Here is a 20,000-nt window from a genome sequence, read left to right as displayed (position 1 = left end):
TGTGTGTGTGTGTGTGTGTGCGTGTGTGCGTGTGTGAGGAAGGTGAGCGTATTTATTGGCCCATGAACTTCTAATTAGTAAATAAAAAGTGAATAAAGTGTCCTGGAGTGAACATCTGTCCACATGTGGTCCTGGTTTGGGACTCTGAGCTGCGTCTTCCTGTTCGTGGTCCACTGAGGTTGAACACTTCCTGTTTAGTAACACTTCTTATCTGCACTCAGTTTTCTGAAGAGTCAAACTGATGAAACGTTTTCGTCTGCTGCTCGTCTGTCCAGTGTCCCGGTTGGACTCGTGTCTTTTCAAGCCATCTCTCATCTGTCTGTCTCACATATCTGACAGGACACATCACACGAAAAACTAAAAAACACACCGATGGGATGAAATGTGAGTCAGTTGTTAACTTGAGTTCATCTGTAATGAGTTGTTAGTTATGTCTGTTAGCTGGTTAACAGACGGAGTTCTACTGACGGAGGAAACCTTCAGTGAACCACCTGAACTGTGTCGCCGTGGCAACAGGCTTCTCCAACATGTCTCTCAACTTTTTGATCAACCCTCATTTTTATTACGAGTGATGAACAGCTGTGGATCAATGGATTGGCAATAACTATTGATTAAATGTAGAATTTAAAAGGTAGATCAGAACCAACAGACCCAACAGAACCAACAGATCCAACAGAACCCATAGACTCAACAGACCCAATAGACCCCACAGAACCAACAGACCCAACAGAACCAACAGAACCAGCAGACCCAACAGAACCCATAGACCCAACAGACCTAATAGACCCCACAGAACCAGCAGACCCAACAGAACCAACAGACCCAACAGATCCAACAGAACCCATAGACCCAACAGACCCAATAGACCCCACAGAACCAGCAGACCCAACAGAACCAACAGACTCAGCAGAACCAACAGATCCCACAGACCCCACAGAACCAGCAGACCCAACAGAACCCACAGACCCAACAGAACCAGCAGTCCAACCTGTGCACATTAAACAGTGTGGAAGCATTTAAAGAGAAAACCACCGTTGTTGTTTGTGTGCTGGCGAAGCTGCATTGGAACCATGTGTTCTCAGGAATGCGTTCTCTCGGTACCTCCTGGATCTTCAGCCCGGCGCTGACTTCACAGGTTCAGTTACGAGCTCTGGGATAGTTTCAAAGCTTTAACAGAGGCTGGAGGCCAACACAGCAGCTCCTTCTCGCACCAACATTTGGTGTTTGGAGGCAATTTCACAGAGAAACACCTCGTTTAAACATGTTAGATAGAAATAAAACAACATTATTATTCACACGATTTTGCTGTAAAACGTTGTTCTCAACGTAGAAGCTGCAATGTGCCGTGATAACTTCACATTCTTCAAACAACAAGCAGGGAGAATAAAACTTACATCACCTGCCTCCATCACCAAAATCTGCCAAGACTTTGAAGTAGTGCGTGTGCCTCAATAAACACATGAAACTACACGCAGACGTGATAAAAGACAGCTGGTGAAGCTCCTGCTCTTCAGTTACTGGCTCGCTGTTTGATTTCTGAAATTCAATAACAGAGAAATTCAAGCTCGTGTATTTACACCAACAGTCTGTTTCTAAAAGAGTTCGTAGCTTCAGGTCTGTAAAATGGTTCTGATCCGGAAGTGTCTTCAGCTGCAATACCAGCGAGTGCCACTAGAGGTCGGCTCCAAAAAGTGGTGCAGTCAGGTTACAGCTAGAGTCACTTATCAAACTCTCTGTCCTCTATGTGTGTGTGTGTCTCTGTCTGTCTCTGTGTCTTCAGGACACGTCCTCCCAGAGTGAAGGAGGACTTCTGTTGTTCCTCCTGATTAAACCTTTTGAACTTTTACATCCTGAAAGAAACGCAGAGAACAAACAGAAGAACAGATGATCTCACACACACACACACACACACACACACACACACACACACACACACACACACACACACACACACACACACACACACACACACACACACACACACACACACACACACACACACACACACACACACACACACACTCACACACACACACACACACACACACACACACTCAAACACACACACACACACACACTCAAACACACACACACACACTCAAACACATAGAGAGGAATGTGTGTTTTATGGCTGTCGGGGGGGCAGTAAATAGTGGCCTGTTATGGTGTGTGTCAACGGAGAGCTCAGCACCAGATGTCTGATTTCACAACACACACACACTGAGAGCTGTAAATCTGCCTGATGAAATGTGTGTGTGTGTGTGTGTGTGTGTGTGTGTGTGTGTGTGTGTGTGTGTGTGTGTGTGTGTGTGTGTGTGTGTGTGTGTGTGTGTGTGTGTGTGATTCATCGTCCAGCCGGTTAAATGCTGACGTCACAATAATCAGGTGAATGAAAACATGAATCTCTCTCTGTCGTGTTCGTTGTGTTGAAACTCAAACATCTTCTAACGGCTCGGCTGATAATCCATCCCGACAGGAGGAGGTGAAAATTCCCAGCATTCCCTGCAGAGCCTTGAAAGCTAATATTTGGGAGGTTTCATTCTTTCACTGAGAGGAGCATCATCTGTTTTTATTCAATTTAAAACGTGTGCAGTGAAGATCTTTATGTTGTCAGGTTCTCCTGAAGAAGTCTTCGGTGTGTCTCTTCTCCAGAGCAGCGCCGGGTAAACGGGTGTTTTGGTGCGACCTTTGACCCTTTCAGGAGAACTTCATCGTCCTTTGAAGCAGCTCAGTTTCATCTTGTCCTTTGGTGATAATATGACGGAGGACCATCAGTGAAACACATCAACACAGCTGACATGATTATTATTATTTCTTAACTACAGCAGGTGTTGCTGCTTCTTTTGTCCTCTGGTTGTCAGGAGCTGTTCTGCTCTCCTTCACCCACCCCACACATCACAGGCTGCAGCAGTGGAGATGTAAACCGCTTTGAAACAACACTGACACCTGGTGGCTGTTCAGATACTGCATCAAACCAAATGCAAATACCAAAGACGAGGTATTTACTCTGACGTGGAATCATGAAAAAAATGGAGCTGGTCTTGCGTTCTGGTTATGATTTGATTATTTCCTCACTTTAATGTTGAAATGATCTGTTGTAAAGACATTACTGTATGTTAAGAGCTCTGAGATGACGTATGTCGTGATTTGTTGCAAAATAAATCAAATTGAACAACTGAGTTCAATTGAAATTGTATACACATTAATTACCTGTCAGTATTTAAAACATTTATTTTGTTGAATTAAAAGGATCGTCAGGCCCCAGCGAGGATCGAACTCGCGACCCCTGGTTTACAAGACCAGTGCTCTACCACTGAGCTATGGAGCCAATCGATGTCGGCCGCCGCAATAGTTTCGCTTTTATTCATGTTTCGGGACTTCCTGTTAAAATGAACGGTGCGTATAGCGAGTAGTAACTCATTCTTTTATGTGAGACTGGAGACTAAAGGAAAGGAGCTCTCAGCCAGCTGTGTTGTAGACGGAGGACTTCATGGAGAGCAGACGACACCCTGTCTGTGATCATCCAGTTACTGTCGTCATGACTGGATCTTAGACAGAACCGTTTGGAGCTTGTTGGACTCGGGCTCCTGCTGGTACAAAGCCAACATGTGTCAGCCTCCAGTCCTGCTGGTCTTTAATGAAGCAACAGGAGAAGATGTCAGGCTTCAAGATATTTATTTAACAGCAGCAGAATCACCAGTTTACAGAGCTCTGTGTCCAGACTATGTTTCCTGACCGCAACAGAGTATGTGTCAGTTCATGAAGTCTGATCTCTGACTCTCCCTGACCTTCTTCTTATAGTACTGAAAACAAAAAGTCATGTGTATTGATGTGTCCTTTGTTGGTTGGAGGAGGTGGTGGTTGTCTTCCTTCACATCCTGGAGTCCTCCAGACAGCCTGTTCCTGTTTATGACTCAAAGAACAACAGTATGTGACCCCAAAGGTCACAGACCTCCTCCTGTGACCTTTTGGTTTGGCCCAGCAGTTTCACTCTCATTCACAACCACAGCCTGTCGTCTACACCTTCATTCACAACCACACCCTTTCATCTACACCTTCATTCACAGCCTTTCGTCTACACCTTCATTCACAGCCTTTCGTCTACACCTTCATTCACAGCCTTTCGTCTACACCTTCATTCACAGCCTTTCGTCTACACCTTCATTCACAGCCTTTCGTCTACACCTTCATTCACACCCAGTTGTCTACACCTTCATTCACAACCTTTCGTCTACACCTTCATTCACAGCCTTTCGTCTACACCTTCATTCACAGCCTTTCGTCTACACCTTCATTCACAGCCTTTCGTCTACACCTTCATTCACAGCCTTTCGTCTACACCTTCATTCACAACCTGTTGTCTACACCTTCATTCACAGCCTTTCGTCTACACCTTCATTCACAGCCTTTCGTCTACACCTTCATTCACAACCTTTCGTCTACACCTTCATTCACAACCTTTCGTCTACACCTTCATTCACAACCTTTCGTCTACACCTTCATTCACAACCTTTCGTCTACACCTTCATTCACAACCACAGCCTTTCGTCTACCCCTTAGGATTAATAGTTAATAATACGACCTATATATAAGTAATATGATATGGCATATATATATGTTGTATTATTGTAAACATAACCTAGCACAGAATCGCACAAGCTACAGTTCTCATCACAAGACATTTTCAGAATCAGGCGCTGTTAGATTAGCTGTGTTACGTAATCACTGATCACGTGTCTGTTTTCTGTTTTTCTTTTGACCTTTGAACCTTGAAGTTAGTGCAGTGAGAAGTCCTCCATGAAGTTTTACTCTGACTAGTCGGAGTAAGTTTACTGATATGAAGTAACACGAATAAAAACCTTTTCATCTGAAGTTTCTGCATCATATCAACGGTTTATGAAACAGACATGAACCGGCTTCTTGTGTAGATGGTGTCAGATGTCGGTCTGTGCAGTAAAACCAGGTAAAGATTAAAAAGCTTTTATTAAAATAATTTCCAAACACATCATTCAGCTGTTATGAACATTCAACATGTCTGATTTCTCATAAGTCAGAAGAATATTGTTATATTTGTGACTTTAACAAATCAAGAATCTATTAAACACTCAAGTCTACAGTGGAAAAGTGAATCTCTGCTATAAACATGAGCCTTTAATGAGATGATGTCACAAACTGAAGGTCACGGTGTCACAACAGTCACACTTCTGCACCGTTTTCTACTAAATTCCTTCCTTTGTTTTTTTATTGTGAAAATACAGAAAGTTTTCATCACATATCTGCGGCTGATGTTTTATTATCCATTTCCTGTTGTTAAATCTGGATGTTCATACGACAGTTCTGGTTCCTGATCTGTGACGGGTCCGTCAGACGTCTCCAACGAGGTCCGAGTTGCCGCAGATGACTCCGGCGTCTTCGTAGTGGGCGCAGTTGTGGACGCCGACGCCGGCGTGCGTGCAGTCCAGCAGGCTGGACTCGGTGCCGTCACACTGGACGTCGTCCAGGAGGATCCGCAGGTTCCTTCCTTCGCCGAACTCAGAGTTCTTGGCGGCCTTCAGAGCGTGCTGGAAGCCGAGACGGCGGCAGACCACGCCGGCGTTGTTGGTGGTCCAGAGGTCGTCACACACGGTGCCCCACTCCCCCCCGACGTACACCTCGACCCGGCCGCGGTCCGTCCGGCCCTGCTCGTCCCCCGCCAGCCTCAGCGCTCCGTTCTGCAGCTCGGGAACGCTCTCCGCTCTGGACTTCCCCTTCCGGCGCCGGCCCTTCCTCCGGGAGCTCCGGGGCGGTTTGGTCGTGGTCGGTTCCGGCGTGGTCGGTGTCGGGCCCAGTTCACCGAGACGATCGATGAGCTCCTGCAGCCAGTCGTGGGGCTCCGAGGGATCGGGCTCCGGCTCGGTTTTACTCGGTGGATCCAATCCGATTAAAGCTGGAGGAGCGATGAAACATCATGTGACCAAACAGGAAGAGAAACAAACGGAGGAGACGGATGTGATCGGTTCTGGAGGTGGACTCACTCTCCTGAGGGACAAACTGGATCAGGTGGCTCTTGACCCGGACGGGAAGCGGGTCGTAACGACACTGTCGGGGTGGAGCTCGTCTGGAAACAACAAACACCACACGGACAGTTAACCTGCTGAGGACACGCCCACAATGCTGCATGACGCCCCGGTGCATGATGGGTCGCGCTGAATGCTTTAAATCACTGCAGCTGTTGTGACTCAGAGAATCAGAGAAGCTGCAGCTGCTGGTTATTCAGAGAAGAAGAGGAATTCAAACCTGAGGAACAACTGCATCTCTAAAGTTCACTCAGTGTCAGAACTGTTCTGAAGTCAGTTCATGTGAAGTGTTCTGATTTCATGTGAAGTGTTCTGATTTCATGTGAAGTGTTCTGATTTCATGTGAAGTGTTCTGATTTCATGTGAAGTGTTCTGATTTCATGTGTGCAGCCGCTGGTTGTTTGATTGATGTAAAACAGAAATGGGATGTTTCTCTTTTATCCAGCTGACAGCAGCTGTAGAAGTGATCAGAACGACTGACAGACGTTTCACCGCTGGGTGTTTGTTTAAGGCTTCATGAAGGTTGTTGAAAGTTCTTCTCGGTGATACTTTTTTTAAATTATTTTAACATAAATGTTCTGAAAAGACTCAAATTGATCAGAAATCCAATCAATCAGTCTCAGTCCTCTTTATGAAGACGTAGACGTACTGAATCCAGCAGTCTGGTAATCGTCCGTCTCTGCAGGGTTTCAACAATCCTTCAGTTTGCAGAAGATTTTTGCAGAAATTGGCAAAAATTAGCAAATTGAGGACAGAAAGAATGTCCTCATCTCTTCCAGTGCAAATAATCAGACTGAAGATCGCAGAAACTGAAGGAATCTCCTGAGATCTCATCTTTTTGTTTTCTAATAAAAGAACCAGAACTATGATGGAGAACCGACCGGCTCCATGAAGTCTTTTAAATAATATGAATTCATGTTATTTAACTGCATTAGATCAAACGGACTAAAAGCCTGATTCTCATCAGAAGCCTACATTTCCGATCAACCCGGGGTTGAAGGTTTTTTTTCCTGTTTTGTTTTGATGATGATGATGATGATGATGATGAAGAGCAGCTGACTGACTGAATGAGGAGTTCATTGTGTTGGTAAAGCAGAGGTTTTGTGCTGTAATACCTTCAGCAGAGCTTCAGGAAATATATTCCAGAGATCATTTGAATTTTTATGAACTATTGCGAAACACTAAATATGTATTTAACACTGAACAGCCGAGAAAACAGAAACAGATTTAAGGTGGCGACAGTCCCTTCCTGTGTTCACCAAGTGTGAGTGACAGCTGCCATCACGGTGACGCTACACGTCGCTCAGAGGAACCAAACATATGTCATGAATTATGAACAGATGTGTCATTTCCAAGAAACAGAAGCAGCACATCCTCCCTCCATCCAGAGAGCAGCCAGAGGAAACACCTTTCTTCTCCTAAATCAAAGAGGCGCCTCACCTGGACGGGTCCACAACCTTATAAAGGACCCCTGAAGGCGACGTGGCGCTCGGGATGCCGGTGGACATGAAGTACAGCTCGCCTGCAGACACACAGGAGGACACGTTTCAGAGGTCAACCAGAGGTCAGAGGGAGCAGAGCCGGTCAAAGGCTGAGGGGTCATCACCAGCTTCGTCCTCAGCGAAGGAGATGATGTACTGGTGGTAGTTGTTGATGAGTCCGGGGAAGGCGCAGGTCCGACCCATCCCCATGCAGATCTCGCTGTAGCTCCACGTCCCTGAATCCCGGTCCTCCCGCAGACTCATCAGACGCCTGCGGTACACAATCACAATCCAGATCTCCACTTCTATAGAAAGGTTCCCTGAGTAAAGATGCTTTTATTTTGAAAGGACGTCCCAGGTTGAGCCTACCCGCTCATGAAGTCTCCGAATATGTACATGCCGTTCAGATTGGGGTGTTCGCAGCCTCGGTACACGTAGCCGCCCGTCACCGACTTCCCCATCCGGTGAGGATACGCGTAGATCGGCAGGACGTCGTCTGGGAGGAGATCAGAGGGTCAGTGGTGGTGTTAAGATCCGTCAGGATCCGCTAAGATCCGTTAAGATCCGTCAGGATCCCTTAAGATCTGTCAAGATCCGTCAAGATCCGCTAAGATCCGTTAAGATCCGTCAGGATCCGCTAAGATCCGTTAAGATCCGTCAAGATCCCTTAAGATCCGTCAAGATCCGTTAAGATCCGTCAGGATCCCTTAAGATCCGTCAAGATCCGTCAGGATCCGCTAAGATCCGTTAAGATCCGTCAAGATCCGTCAAGATCCGTCAAGATCCGTTAAGATCCGTCAAGATCCCTCAAGGATCCCTCAAGATCCCTTAAGATCCGTTAAGATCCGTCAAGATCCGTCAGGATCCCTTAAGATCTGTTAAGATCCGTTAAGATCCGTCAAGATCCGTCAAGATCCCTTAAGATCCCTTAAGATCCGTTAAGATCCGTCAAGATCCCTTAAGATCCGTCAGGATCCCTTAAGATCCGTTAAGATCCGTTAAGATCCGTCAGGACCCGTTAAGATCCGTCAAGATCCGTCAAGATCCGTCAAGATCCGTCAAGATCCGTCAAGATCCGTCAAGATCCCTTAAGATCCGTTAAGATCCGTCAGGACCCGTTAAGATCCGTTAGGATCCATTAAGGTCTGTCAAGATCCTTTAAGATCCGTTAAGATCCGTTAAGATCCGTCAAGATCCGTCAAGATCCCTTAAGATCCGTTAAGATCGGTCAGGATCCGTCAAGATCCGTCAAGATCCGTCAAGATCCGTTAAGATCCGTCAAGATCCGTCAAGATCCCTTAAGATCCGTTAAGATCCGTCAGGACCCGTTAAGATCCGTCAAGATCCGTCAAGATCCGTTAAGATCCGTCAAGATCCGTCAAGATCCCTTAAGATCCGTTAAGATCCGTCAGGACCCGTTAAGATCTGTTAGGATCCATTAAGGTCTGTCAAGATCCTTTAAGATCCGTCAAGATCCCTTAAGATCCGTCAGGATCCGTCAGGATCCCTTAAGATCCGTTAAGATCCGTTAAGATCCGTCAGGACCCGTTAAGATCCGTCAAGATCCGTCAAGATCCGTCAGGATCCGTTAAGATCCGTCAAGATCCGTCAAGATCCCTTAAGATCCGTTAAGATCCATTAAGATCCGTCAGGACCCGTTAAGATCCGTCAAGATCCGTCAAGATCCGTCAGGATCCGTTAAGATCCCTTAAGATCCGTTAAGATCCGTCAGGACCCGTTAAGATTCGTTAGGATCCATTAAGGTCTGTCAAGATCCTTTAAGATCCGTTAAGATCCGTTAAGATCCATCAAGATCCGTCAAGATCCCTTAAGATCCGTTAAGATCCGTCAGGACCCGTTAAGATCCGTCAAGATCCGTCAAGATCCGTCAAGATCCGTTAAGATCCGTCAAGATCTGTCAAGATCCGTCAGGATCCCTTAAGATCCGTTAAGATCCGTTAAGATCCATCAAGATCCCTCAAGATCCGTTAAGATCCGTTAAGATCCGTCAAGATCCGTCAAGATCCGTCAAGATCCCTTAAGATCCGTTAAGATCCGTTAAGATCCGTCAAGATCCGTTAAGATCCGTTAAGATCCGTCAGGACCCGTTAAGATCCGTCAAGATCCGTCAAGATCCCTTAAGATCCGTTAAGATCCGTCAGGACCCGTTAAGATCCGTTAGGATCCATTAAGGTCTGTCAAGATCCTTTAAGATCCGTTAAGATCAGTCAGGATCCGTTAAGATCCGTCAAGATCCGTCAAGATCCCTTAAGATCCGTTAAGATCCGTCAGGACCCGTTAAGATCCGTCAAGATCCGTCAAGATCCCTTAAGATCCGTTAAGATCGGTCAGGACCCGTTAAGATCCGTTAGGAGCTGTTAGTCTGTGTCCTGGTCTGTGGTGTCTGGTAGGTGGTCTGTGTTGTCTGGTCTGTAGTCTGTGGTCCTGGTCTTGGTCTGTGGTCCTGGTCTGTGGTGTCTGGTAGGTGGTATGTAGTCCTGGTCTTTGGTCCTGGTCCTGGTCTTTGGTCCTGGTCTGTGGTGTCTGGTAGGTGGTCTGTGGTCTTGGTCCTGGTCTGTGGTGTCTGGTAGGTGGTCTGTGGTCTGTGGTCTTGGTCCTGGTCTGTGGTGTCTGGTAGGTGGTCTGTGGTGTCTGGTAGGTGGTCTGTGGTCTGTGGTCCTGGTCTGTGGTGTCTGGTAGGTGGTCTGTGGTCCTGGTCCTGGTCTTGGTCTTGGTCTGGTACCCAGCGAGCTGTTGGCACACATCTTCTTGTCGTAGCAGGAGAAGCCCTCCTTCGCCCTCCAGCCGTAGTTCCTTCCTTTCTCGATGATGTCAATTTCCTCGAACTTGTTCTGACCCACGTCCCCACAGAAGATGCGACCTTTGCCCTCTCTGGTGTGCGGGTCGCCTCGGTCCACCGAGCACCTCCACATGTTGCGGACCCCGTAGGCGTAGACCTCCGGTCGGGCTCCTCGCTCGTGGACGAAGGGGTTGTCGGAGGGGATTCTGTAAAGTGGACCGCGCTCGTTGTTGTTCACGTCGATACGCAGAACTTTACCCAACAGAGCGGACCTGGAGGAGACGGCGAAGGAACGGAGCCTCGTTACTCTTCAGGATGGAAGACCGAAGTGTCTCGACTTCCGTGGCCTCCTTACCTGTTCTGGGCGTTCCCGTATTTCCCAAACGGATCTCCGGCCATCCCTCCATCACCTGTGAAGACGTACAGGAAGCCGTCGTCAGCAAACAGCAGCTGGCCTCCATTGTGGTTGGACGCCGGTTCATCGATCTCCAGGACGACTCTGGACAGAAGGAGGACACCAGAGATAAAAGAGACACCAGAGATGAGAAAAGAGACACCAGAGATGAGAGAAGAGATGCTGCGTACCGCTCTGAGGTGTGATCCACCACGTTCATGTCGTTGGTCGACACGTGGAACTCGCTGATCCGGATCCTCTCGTCGAAGCCGACCTCCACCGAGTAGTACACGTACAGCTTCCTGTTGTACTTGTACTCGGGGTGAAAGGTCAACCCCAGGAAGCCCCTCTCGTCGCCCTCCCAGGACGACGTCAGAACCGCCTTGGTGATGTTCAGGAACGGCTTCTCCAGCTTGGACCGGTCCGGCAGGTACGTCCACACCAGGCCCACCTGCTCTGCCACGAAGAAGCGGTGCGTGCCGTCGTTGGCGTGCACCATGGCGAGCGGGTTGCGCAGCCCGTTGGCCACCTCCTCCAGACACAGCTGCAGACATCCCTCCGAGTCCGACTGGACCCGGCCCAGGTTCTGGGAGAGCTTACGGTTGCTGAGCAGGTGAGGGTAGCAGTAGTCGGTGTCGTCCAGCTCCAGGTAGCGACACAGACGGGTCCGGTTGTCTCTGACTTTGGCTACGTGAGGGTCGTCGGACAGCAGAGGCAGCGTCAGGTGACACTTGTCCCACAGCTGGGAGCAGTAGTCGGGACAGAGACCCGGGACGGTCCTGACCGGGGTGCTCGGGTCCTCGGCGTCAAACAGGTGAGCTGCATACGGAGAGCACTCCTAAAGGTCAGAGGTCAAGAGGACAGTGAGCGCTCTTTAAACTGGGTTTGTTGGACCAGCTGAAGCACAAGAACCTCTGCAGTGATGTGAAGTCGTGTGTTTGCTCCACTTTTAACTCGTTTTGTTCTCCACCCGTCAGTAGCTGCTCACTGCTGCTGGGGACCGAAACAATGAGCCCAAACAGGCTGAAAGTCTTTGTGAAAGTAAACTGCACTGTTGACTCTTTTCTCATCCACGAGTCATTTCAAATAATAATTCTAGCAGCTTTAACACAAATTCAATCTAAATATTTGATAATAAGAATCGGTCAAAATGCTTCTCCATCATTAAGAATACGTTTTGTGTGCATTTATTATTTATTCATATTTATTAGAAAACACTGAGAGGACGTTCCTGTAAACAACCAGGACACTCATCAAGACAAAAACATGAACTTTATAACCGTCATCTCCTATTCTTGATTTTTTTGGGGTCTTTGGTTCCGACTGTACTGGATTTATTTTGGACCTGTTCCAGCCGACCTTTGTCCGTGCATGCCTACCTGGCAGAGCAGCTCCAGGACGAACCCCGCACAGCTGGCGAACCCGTCCTGGTCCAGCTTGTTCATGACCTGGTAGTACCTCCTCATCAGGTCCTGGTCCTTCTGGTGGTCACAGCAGCCGAACTCCTTGTACATGACGCAGAACTCCAGCTCCCTCTGCGGTCGGAAGGGCGGCTTGAAGTCCAAACACTGCGGGTGAAGCGTTACAGGTGCGACGCAGACAGTCAGGATGAACACGGCACCGAGCAGCCGAACCGGGACCCTCCCAGAACCCCGCTGCATGCTGGCTGCGCTGGACACCATGGAGGAGAAGCTGAATCCGGAGCGGCTTCCTGTGTGGACTTTGCTCCGGTCCTCCGCTTCATCTGCCTCTGACGCGGTGTCCTCTGTCAGCCCGGACCGGCTGTCGTCGGGAGCCGTGAGGTCGGTGTGAGCCGCGGGCCGCCGCCGCCATCAGCTCCCCCGGTACATCCGCACACACCGAGCCGCCGACCGAAGCTGCTAACTATGGCGGAGCCCCCGGTTGAAGAGCCCGACCGACACCGAGCACCGCGTCCGGTCCGGCTGCGACCTCTACAGGACGTCGCGCGCTACAGTCGGGTTTGGGATGCTTTTTCTCATTTCAAACTTTATGGAGAAAATATGAAACTATACAACCGAGCAGACATGTTCTCAACACAATGATTTACAAAGACACAAAAACATCCCTTAAAATAGAAAAGAATCATCTGAAGCAGGAGGAGACTGACTGGTTACCATGACAACACCGTTTTGGTCAGGTGAACAGTACACTTTTATTTGTCCAGATAAAAAGGATGTTTAACAAATGAAACGTAGTATGTATGAAAGTTGAGGAAAAGTCGTAACCTTTTCTACTCTTGAGTTTGTCTGCAGTTTGTTTCCCGGCTGAGCAGAGTGCAGTGAAGCGCTGCAGGCGACTCACTTTATCGTCTCCTGACATGCAGTCATTTTCTTTAAGTCTTTACATTTTAATACTTTTATTAGATCATCTTGATCATACTTTTTTGTTGATATTTACATTTTGTGGGGCGACGTTCCTTCAGTTTGGGTATCGGCAGTTAATCAGTCGGATGGAAATCACATGACCTGCTGGTTGTGGATAAAAAGGGCAAAACATGACATTTAATTCAACGTCAGAACCTCGTTTTCATCTCTGCTCAACAACAATCAATGAACCGTCACTTACAGACTGAACAGTGCAACTTTATACAAGTTTATTTTTGCATATTTTGGGATGTCTGCAAATAAATCAGGTTGTAGGTGTCTGAACTGTTTTGGCTGCTGGTTTTCGACGGTGGTATAAAATGTCTCCTGCTGTGCGTCACGTCTCCACAGCGTCACCGTTACCGCTCCTCCTCCTCCTCCTCCTCCTCCCGCTGTCTGCCGCTCCGTCGTGGTACCCGGCTGCCGGGCCTGCGTCTGTCCTCCGCTGGGAGGAAGGTGTTTCTGGGAGGCTCTGGCCCGGACCCAGCACCTGCCTCACGGTCACATTCACCCTGGAGGTCCGGAGGTACCGGCAGCAGGCGGCCCGGTCCTCCTCAGACACCGCCTCCACCACAGAGCCGTCCTGCGGGGACGCCGCCGGGCCGCCGTCTGTCTCTGGAGCGGCGTGTCCCTCTGGCGGTGGGAGGATGCGAGGCACGGCGTGGTAGAGGAGGCGGCTCTGACCCGACATCACCATCATGTCTCCACTGTGCATGTACATGGCGGTGGGCGGGTCCCGTCTGCAGGCTCCTCCCAGCAGAAAGACGGCCGACTGTCCAAAACTATCAGAAAAGACAGCCAGACGATGAAGACATTTCCTTCCCGTAATGCCTGACCTGAAGGCACCGCTCGACCTCACCTGAAGGACAGCAGCGGTCGGGTGTGGTCCAGTTCGGACTCGTCCACGTGGATCCCCAGAGAGGAGTCGGACCGGTAGAAGTTGAGGATCCCGGCCTCTGAGATGAACCCGGGGAACCCGCAGACGGCCGTGACGTGGGAGGACAGCAGGTGGAGGTCCGCCGGGAAAGGAGAGCAGCTGTCGGCCGAGTACGTCTGGGAACGCAACAGAGAGGTCAAAGGTCACAGCTGGGCCGTTACACAAGATGAAGGATGAGAGGGCGTCACGTGAGGCAGGACGTCCTCCTTCCGACACGTCCTCCCTCAGAGGACGGACGACTTGCGTCCTTTTAAAACGATGAAGTAGTTTGAGAAGTGACAGATTGTTGTGATATATTATTGTAAATGTAATAAACTGAATGTTTGATCAGACTGTTGGTGCTCGTATCTGCACGTCCTCCCCGTCCTCCACGTCCTCCACGTCCTCCCCGTCCTCCCCGTCCTCCACGTCCGCCCCGTCCTCCACGTCCTCCTTGTCCTCCCCGTCCTCCACGTCCCCCACGTCCTCCCTGTCCTCCACGTCCTCCCCGTCCTCCACGTCCCCCACGTCCTCCCCGTCCTCCACATCCTCCCCGTCCTCTCAGTGACCCGGTGTCCTGCTCACCTTGGTGTCCCAGTTGTAGTGATATCCCAGAGTGACCCAGCGCAGCCGCTCCAGCAGAGTCTTCGGGTCTCTCTGTCCACCAGGAGGACGTCTGAGGAGGAAACTGACTTACAGAAGCTGCTAAAACACATGAACGTTTTCTCGTTATGGAGAAATAAAGTCCCACCTGAGGCCGTGGACGCTCTTGTCCCAGATGTCCCGGGTGTCTGAGGGGGACATGTGCATGTCCAAGTTGCAGATGTTGGGTTTCTGAGTGTAGGTCTTCAGACACTGTCGGACCCAGTAGGGCTGCGAGCTTCGCAGGAACGGGTTGGAGATGAAGACGAAGCCTGGAGGGAGGAACAGGAGACCAATCAGAGGACACACGGGACTCGTACCAGGGTGTCCCGGAGACTCGTACCAGGGTGTCCCGGAGACTCGTACCTGGGTGTCCCTGCAGGCTGAAGGCCCTCCAGTCTCTGACAGGCTGCAGTCCAACCCGGGCAGCGTCCACATCACTCACTGCTGCAGGGTGCAGTTTGGCTGCAACGACCTGTCAGTACACACACACACACACACACACACACACACACACACACACACACACACACACACACACACACACACACACACACACACACACACACACACACACACACACACACACACACACACACACACACACACACACACACACACACACACACACACACACACACACACACACACACACACACACACACACACACACACACACACACACACACACACACACACACACACACACACACACACACACACACCACACACACACACACACACACACACACACACACACACACACACACACACACACACACACACACACACACACACACACACACACACACACACACACACACACACACACACACACACACACACACACACACACACACACACACACACACACACACACACACACACACACACACACACACATACACACACACACACACACACACACACACACACACACACACACACACACACACCACACACACACACACACACCACACACACACACACACACACATAGTGTTAAATGTATTACTGATTCTGAATATAATAAACATAATAAACTGTTATAATAAACATAATAAACTGTTATAATAAACATAATAAACTGTTATAATAAACATAATAAACATAATAAACTGTTCTAGTGAACATAACTTCTAAATAAAGCTGTAATTTACATCCTTTTATCAGATAATACTTCTGACACGTTCTTTATTTCAGTATTTAACACGTTAGTTTAGTTCATGACGTCACGTGAACTGCCGTGTCCCCGTCATGCGCCACTCACCTGCTCGCTCGGTACACCTGAGGAGAAGTCGATGACGTCACTGAAGTCCGGCGGAGGGACTCTTCTCTTGTAAAACTTGAATATTTTTCGAAACGCGTCTTCCCCACTCTCCACCATGGAGACCGCCATCTTGCCCGTGACGTAACTGAGCATTAAACTGACGTCAGTTCCTGAGTTTTTTGTTGTTGTTTCTTTTAGTTTTTTTTTTACTACATTATCTAAATAGTTTTAAACAAATTTAGAGCAGTAAGATTGAAACAAAATACAAACACGTGTCGAGAGAGGAGCTCAGCTATTTTTCGTCCTTTTTTTTTTCCTGTGCCGGTTATGAACCGGGCTTCAGTCACGTGATCACGTCACCGGTCACAGAAGAAGCAGCATGGCGGCGCCGACGAAGAAAGTGTTCGAGGTGTTCGTGTCTAAAATACCGTGGACGGCAGCCGGCAGTGAGTACATGAAACCGCAAACTGTCCTCCAGGTCGAACAGCTGTGATCAAACACGCATGTCGCCACTGTGTCTGTCTGTACACGTGACGTAGCAGCAGTCTGCACGTGAACGCATCATGGAGTCATTGAATCTGCAGCCTGCGACCTTCAGGGCCTTTTAACGAGCCTTTTAACTGCTGCTTGTCTTCCAGAGGAGATGAGGGAGTACTTCGGACAGTTCGGCCTCGTCAAGAAGTGTCTCCTGCCGTTTGTAAGTTGTGTCTGATCTGTTCTTCAGTGTGCACATGAACAACCCAGGAAACACTCAACTCCCTCCACCATCTGACCACTGTACTTCATATGTTTGCATCCAGAACCTCATTCTGCTCATTTCTTAGGAAATCATGAACCTGTGATCTCAAGAATTAACACAAATTCAAACAGTCTCTGCAGCAGCTTGTAATTTTGCAAAATTCCTGCAATTTTTCTGCAAAAACTGTCTTGAACAGAAACTCTGCTGAAAGTTTTACAGCATAAAGTCTCCTTTCAAAATAAAACTGACTTCGTTACCAAAGATAACAATCAGCAACAGGAAGGGTTGAACATGAGGAACATGTTCAATGAGTTTTGTCCGCTTCCAGCTGGAAGAGACTGAACTTGGTTTTAGTGTTGAATGTGATTTAAAGCATGTACAGCTCTTCTTCTGAAGGCAGATGTGTTCTTTGTTCCTAAAGTTCAGTCACAGACGGTTTGTTCTGGAAAGATTCCTCACTTGAGACTCTTCTTCTCCCTTTGAGCCCCGTGATGCTTCTCTAAGTTCAACACATTTTACTGTAAAACACTCCTAAAATTACGTCGTTGTTTTTAACAAATTCAAACATTTTTGATCAAAACATTCACAAAAAAATGATTTGAAATCCTGGAGGGTCTGTTTTGTTCCACAGAGCTGCGCTGCTGTCTAACTATTAAAATGCACTGTGTGAAACAGTATTATAATATAGGAACCACAGTTTATCATGAAACACCTCCACATTAAGGACACCGACCAGTGATGACCACCGAGCTGAACAGAGGAATGTTTGTCTTGACCCGTTCGACCGTGTTGCTCTTCCAGGATAAAGAAACGGGTTTCCACCGAGGTTTCTGCTGGGTCGGCTTCTCCTCGGAGGAGGGGCTGAACAACGCTCTGCAGAAAGACCCTCATGTGCTGGAGGGAGTCAAGGTAAGAGCACAGAGGGGTTGTGGGTAATGTAGTCTTCATCAACACAACAGCAGCTTGACTTGCTGAAACATAACATGAGATAAACGTCTGATCTTGTTGATACAGTTCATATGTAACCTGTCAGATAGAAATTAATGCTCACTTTTATTTCCTTTCCTACTTTTAAGTATTGCATTTATTTTATTACTCTATAAAATATCACTAATGACACGAATGAAAACACGATGATTTTTAGACACTAATGAAAACAATGATTCTGACACACTGGTCCTTTAAGATGATGTAATTCAGTTCAATTCAATTTATTTCTATCGCGCCAAATCACAACTCAGGTTATTTCATGGCACTTAACACATTGAAGTTCTTACAGTTGAACTTTACAACATTATACAGAGAAACCAACAATTCAACAATTCAACAATTCCCACATAAGCTAGGAGGGAAAAACTCCTCTTTAAAGGAGAAAAACCTCCAACAGAACCGGGATCAGAGGTGGGAGGAGCATCTGTTAACAGAACCGGGATCAGAGGTGGGCGGAGCATCTGTTAACAGAACCGGGATCAGAGGTGGGCGGAGCATCTGTTAACAGAACCAGACTCAGAGGTGGGCGGAGCATCTGTTATCAGAACCAGGATCAGAGGTGGGCGGAGCATCTGTTATCAGAACCAGGATCAGAGGTGGGCGGAGCATCTGTTATCAGAACCAGGATCAGAGGTGGGCGGAGCATCTGTTAACAGAACCAGGATCAGAGGTGGGCGGAGCATCTGTTAACAGAACCAGGATCAGAGGTGGGCGGAGCATCTGTTAACAGAACCAGGATCAGAGGTGGGCGGAGCATCTGTTATCAGAACCAGGATCAGAGGTGGGCGGAGCATCTGTTATCAGAACCAGGATCAGAGGTGGGCGGAGCATCTGTTAACAGAACCAGGATCAGAGGTGGGCGGAGCATCTGTTAACAGAACCAGGATCAGAGGTGGGCGGAGCATCTGTTAACAGAACCAGGATCAGAGGTGGGCGGAGCATCTGTTATCAGAACCAGGATCAGAGGTGGGCGGAGCATCTGTTATCAGAACCAGGATCAGAGGTGGGCGGAGCATCAGTTAACAGAACCAGGATCAGAGGTGGGCGGAGCATCTGTTAACAGAACCAGGATCAGAGGTGGGCAGAGCATCTGTTATCAGAACCAGGATCAGAGGTGGGCGGAGCATCTGTTAACAGAACCAGGATCAGAGGTGGGCGGAGCATCTGTTAACAGAACCAGGATCAGAGGTGGGCGGAGCATCTGTTAACAGAACCGGGATCAGAGGTGGGCGGAGCATCTGTTAACAGAACCGGGATCAGAGGTGGGCGGAGCTTCTGTTAACAGAACCAGGATCAGAGGTGGGCGGAGCTTCTGTTAACAGAACCAGGATCAGAGGTGGGCGGAGCTTCTGTTAACAGAACCAGGATCAGAGGTGGGCGGAGCTTCTGTTAACAGACTCCTGATGACATTTTCTGAATCACGGTGGATAAAAGTCTTTCAGCAGAAGGACTGCAGACGTGACTGAAACGAGATGACGTGTCAGGAAGCTGAAACTCTTCTGTATGTTTTACATGTGAACTGATGTTTTCTTCCAGCTGCAGGTTCAGAGGAACAGACGTCCGCTCGCAGGACCGAAGAAAGACTCTGAGTATGACTGAAGCTCCCTGGACCAGAAGATGAAGACGTGCTGTTTGTTTTGTTCTGATGTGTCAGCTGTTTTCATCCCAGAGTCTGGTTGTTCGCCTCCGGTGGATTTGGAGCGCTGCTCGTTGTTTGAATGGGTTTATTTATTGTCAGCGGTGTTGCTGTACTTCCTGTAGTCATCCACCATCAACAGATCATCGCCAGCTTGAACAGTTCATGAAACCACATCTCATTCCCAGTAAATGTCAATAAAGACAGCGTTTGATTCCACTGCTTTATTGTTGTTTTATGTTGTATTTCATGTACATTTATATCTGCTCATTGCACCCTTGTGACTAACAATATTCCTGAAGTGTAATGTGTTTGCCATTTAAAAGATGACATCACAAATTAAAAATGATCCATCTCTGCTTTCTGATATCAATCAACCAATGAGCAGAAATGAACAAAGAAAGGAAGAAGTAAATATAAAGGAAGGAAGGAAACACAATACATACATTAATATACAAGTAAATACATAAATAAATAAACAGGAAAGTAAATAATTAGGAGAATTATTATGAAGATAAATGCAGATGCAAATGAAAACAAATATTGAATGCCAAATTTATTGTAATTAATAGTTACGTTTATTGTTTATATTAATTTTGAGCATTTCTGGATAATTAATTCATATATTATTTGATTTAGTGAGTTTCAGTCTGATTTTGTGAAAACAGATTATTGTCTTTAAAATCTATGCG

General features: G+C 47.9%; 3 protein-coding genes and 1 non-coding gene across 5 annotated transcripts; 1 reads left to right on the top strand and 3 right to left on the bottom strand.

The window, feature by feature from the left end:
- Nucleotides 1-3,256: 3,256 nt before the first annotated feature.
- Nucleotides 3,257-3,328, bottom strand: trnat-ugu (transfer RNA threonine (anticodon UGU)). Its single transcript has one exon. It is a non-coding gene; the product is annotated as a tRNA-Thr (tRNA).
- Nucleotides 3,329-4,964: 1,636 nt separating this feature from the next.
- Nucleotides 4,965-12,751, bottom strand: hhipl1 (HHIP-like 1). Its single transcript, XM_069720775.1, has 9 exons — nucleotides 12,111-12,751; nucleotides 10,923-11,569; nucleotides 10,693-10,836; nucleotides 10,281-10,609; nucleotides 7,907-8,033; nucleotides 7,663-7,808; nucleotides 7,497-7,578; nucleotides 6,015-6,097; nucleotides 4,965-5,926 (listed from the first exon to the last, which is right to left on the bottom strand). Exons 1-9 carry the CDS (start codon nucleotides 12,411-12,413, stop codon nucleotides 5,364-5,366), a joined length of 2,424 nt encoding a protein of 807 aa, XP_069576876.1. The 5' UTR covers nucleotides 12,414-12,751; the 3' UTR covers nucleotides 4,965-5,363.
- Nucleotides 12,752-13,328: 577 nt separating this feature from the next.
- alkbh1 (alkB homolog 1, histone H2A dioxygenase) lies at nucleotides 13,329-16,128 on the bottom strand. The gene is made up of 6 exons (XM_069720783.1): nucleotides 15,944-16,128; nucleotides 15,040-15,148; nucleotides 14,783-14,945; nucleotides 14,617-14,707; nucleotides 13,975-14,168; nucleotides 13,329-13,897 (listed from the first exon to the last, which is right to left on the bottom strand). Exons 1-6 carry the CDS (start codon nucleotides 16,094-16,096, stop codon nucleotides 13,453-13,455), a joined length of 1,155 nt encoding a protein of 384 aa, XP_069576884.1. The 5' UTR covers nucleotides 16,097-16,128; the 3' UTR covers nucleotides 13,329-13,452.
- Nucleotides 16,129-16,308: 180 nt separating this feature from the next.
- Nucleotides 16,309-19,527, top strand: slirp (SRA stem-loop interacting RNA binding protein). Of its 2 annotated transcripts, none has more exons than XM_069720785.1 (4): nucleotides 16,309-16,389; nucleotides 16,582-16,640; nucleotides 17,484-17,591; nucleotides 19,215-19,527. In XM_069720785.1, the coding sequence occupies exons 1-4, from the start codon at nucleotides 16,323-16,325 to the stop codon at nucleotides 19,269-19,271; spliced, it is 291 nt and encodes a 96-aa protein (XP_069576886.1). In that variant the 5' UTR covers nucleotides 16,309-16,322; the 3' UTR covers nucleotides 19,272-19,527. The 2 variants fall into 2 exon arrangements, with proteins under 2 accessions (XP_069576886.1, XP_069576885.1); XM_069720784.1 differs by having other exon boundaries at nucleotides 19,209-19,527.
- The last annotated feature ends 473 nt before the right edge of the window (nucleotides 19,528-20,000 follow it).

The sequence above is a fragment of the Brachyistius frenatus genome, unplaced genomic scaffold (genome assembly GCF_029030835.1).
Source record: "Brachyistius frenatus isolate BFR_SWC_R1_liver_20210118 unplaced genomic scaffold, ASM2903083v1 Contig_250, whole genome shotgun sequence".
NCBI classification, from domain to species: domain Eukaryota; kingdom Metazoa; phylum Chordata; class Actinopteri; family Embiotocidae; genus Brachyistius; species Brachyistius frenatus.
The sequence above is the reverse complement of the archived record's forward strand: the minus strand, read 5'-3'. Positions and strand labels throughout refer to the sequence as shown.

Excerpts from the sequence above, each read along its gene's own strand:
- hhipl1 (XM_069720775.1), bottom strand. The coding sequence starts at position 12,413 with ATGGTGTCCAGCGCAGCCAGCATGCAGCGGGGTTCTGGGAGGGTCCCG. Across the intron at positions 11,570-12,110 it reads TCCTGGAGCTGCTCTGCCAG|GAGTGCTCTCCGTATGCAGC; the intron begins GTAGGCATGCAC and ends TCTGACCTTTAG. Across the intron at positions 10,837-10,922 it reads GTGGATCACACCTCAGAGCG|AGTCGTCCTGGAGATCGATG; the intron begins GTACGCAGCATC and ends CCTTCTGTCCAG.
- alkbh1 (XM_069720783.1), bottom strand. The coding sequence starts at position 16,096 with ATGCTCAGTTACGTCACGGGCAAGATGGCGGTCTCCATGGTGGAGAGT. Across the intron at positions 15,149-15,943 it reads CAGGTGTACCGAGCGAGCAG|GTCGTTGCAGCCAAACTGCA; the intron begins GTGAGTGGCGCA and ends GTGTACTGACAG. Across the intron at positions 14,708-14,782 it reads AAGAGCGTCCACGGCCTCAG|ACGTCCTCCTGGTGGACAGA; the intron begins GTGGGACTTTAT and ends TTTCCTCCTCAG.
- slirp (XM_069720784.1), top strand. The coding sequence starts at position 16,323 with ATGGCGGCGCCGACGAAGAAAGTGTTCGAGGTGTTCGTGTCTAAAATA. Across the intron at positions 16,641-17,483 it reads AGAAGTGTCTCCTGCCGTTT|GATAAAGAAACGGGTTTCCA; the intron begins GTAAGTTGTGTC and ends TTGCTCTTCCAG. Across the intron at positions 17,592-19,208 it reads ATGTGCTGGAGGGAGTCAAG|CTGCAGGTTCAGAGGAACAG; the intron begins GTAAGAGCACAG and ends GTTTTCTTCCAG.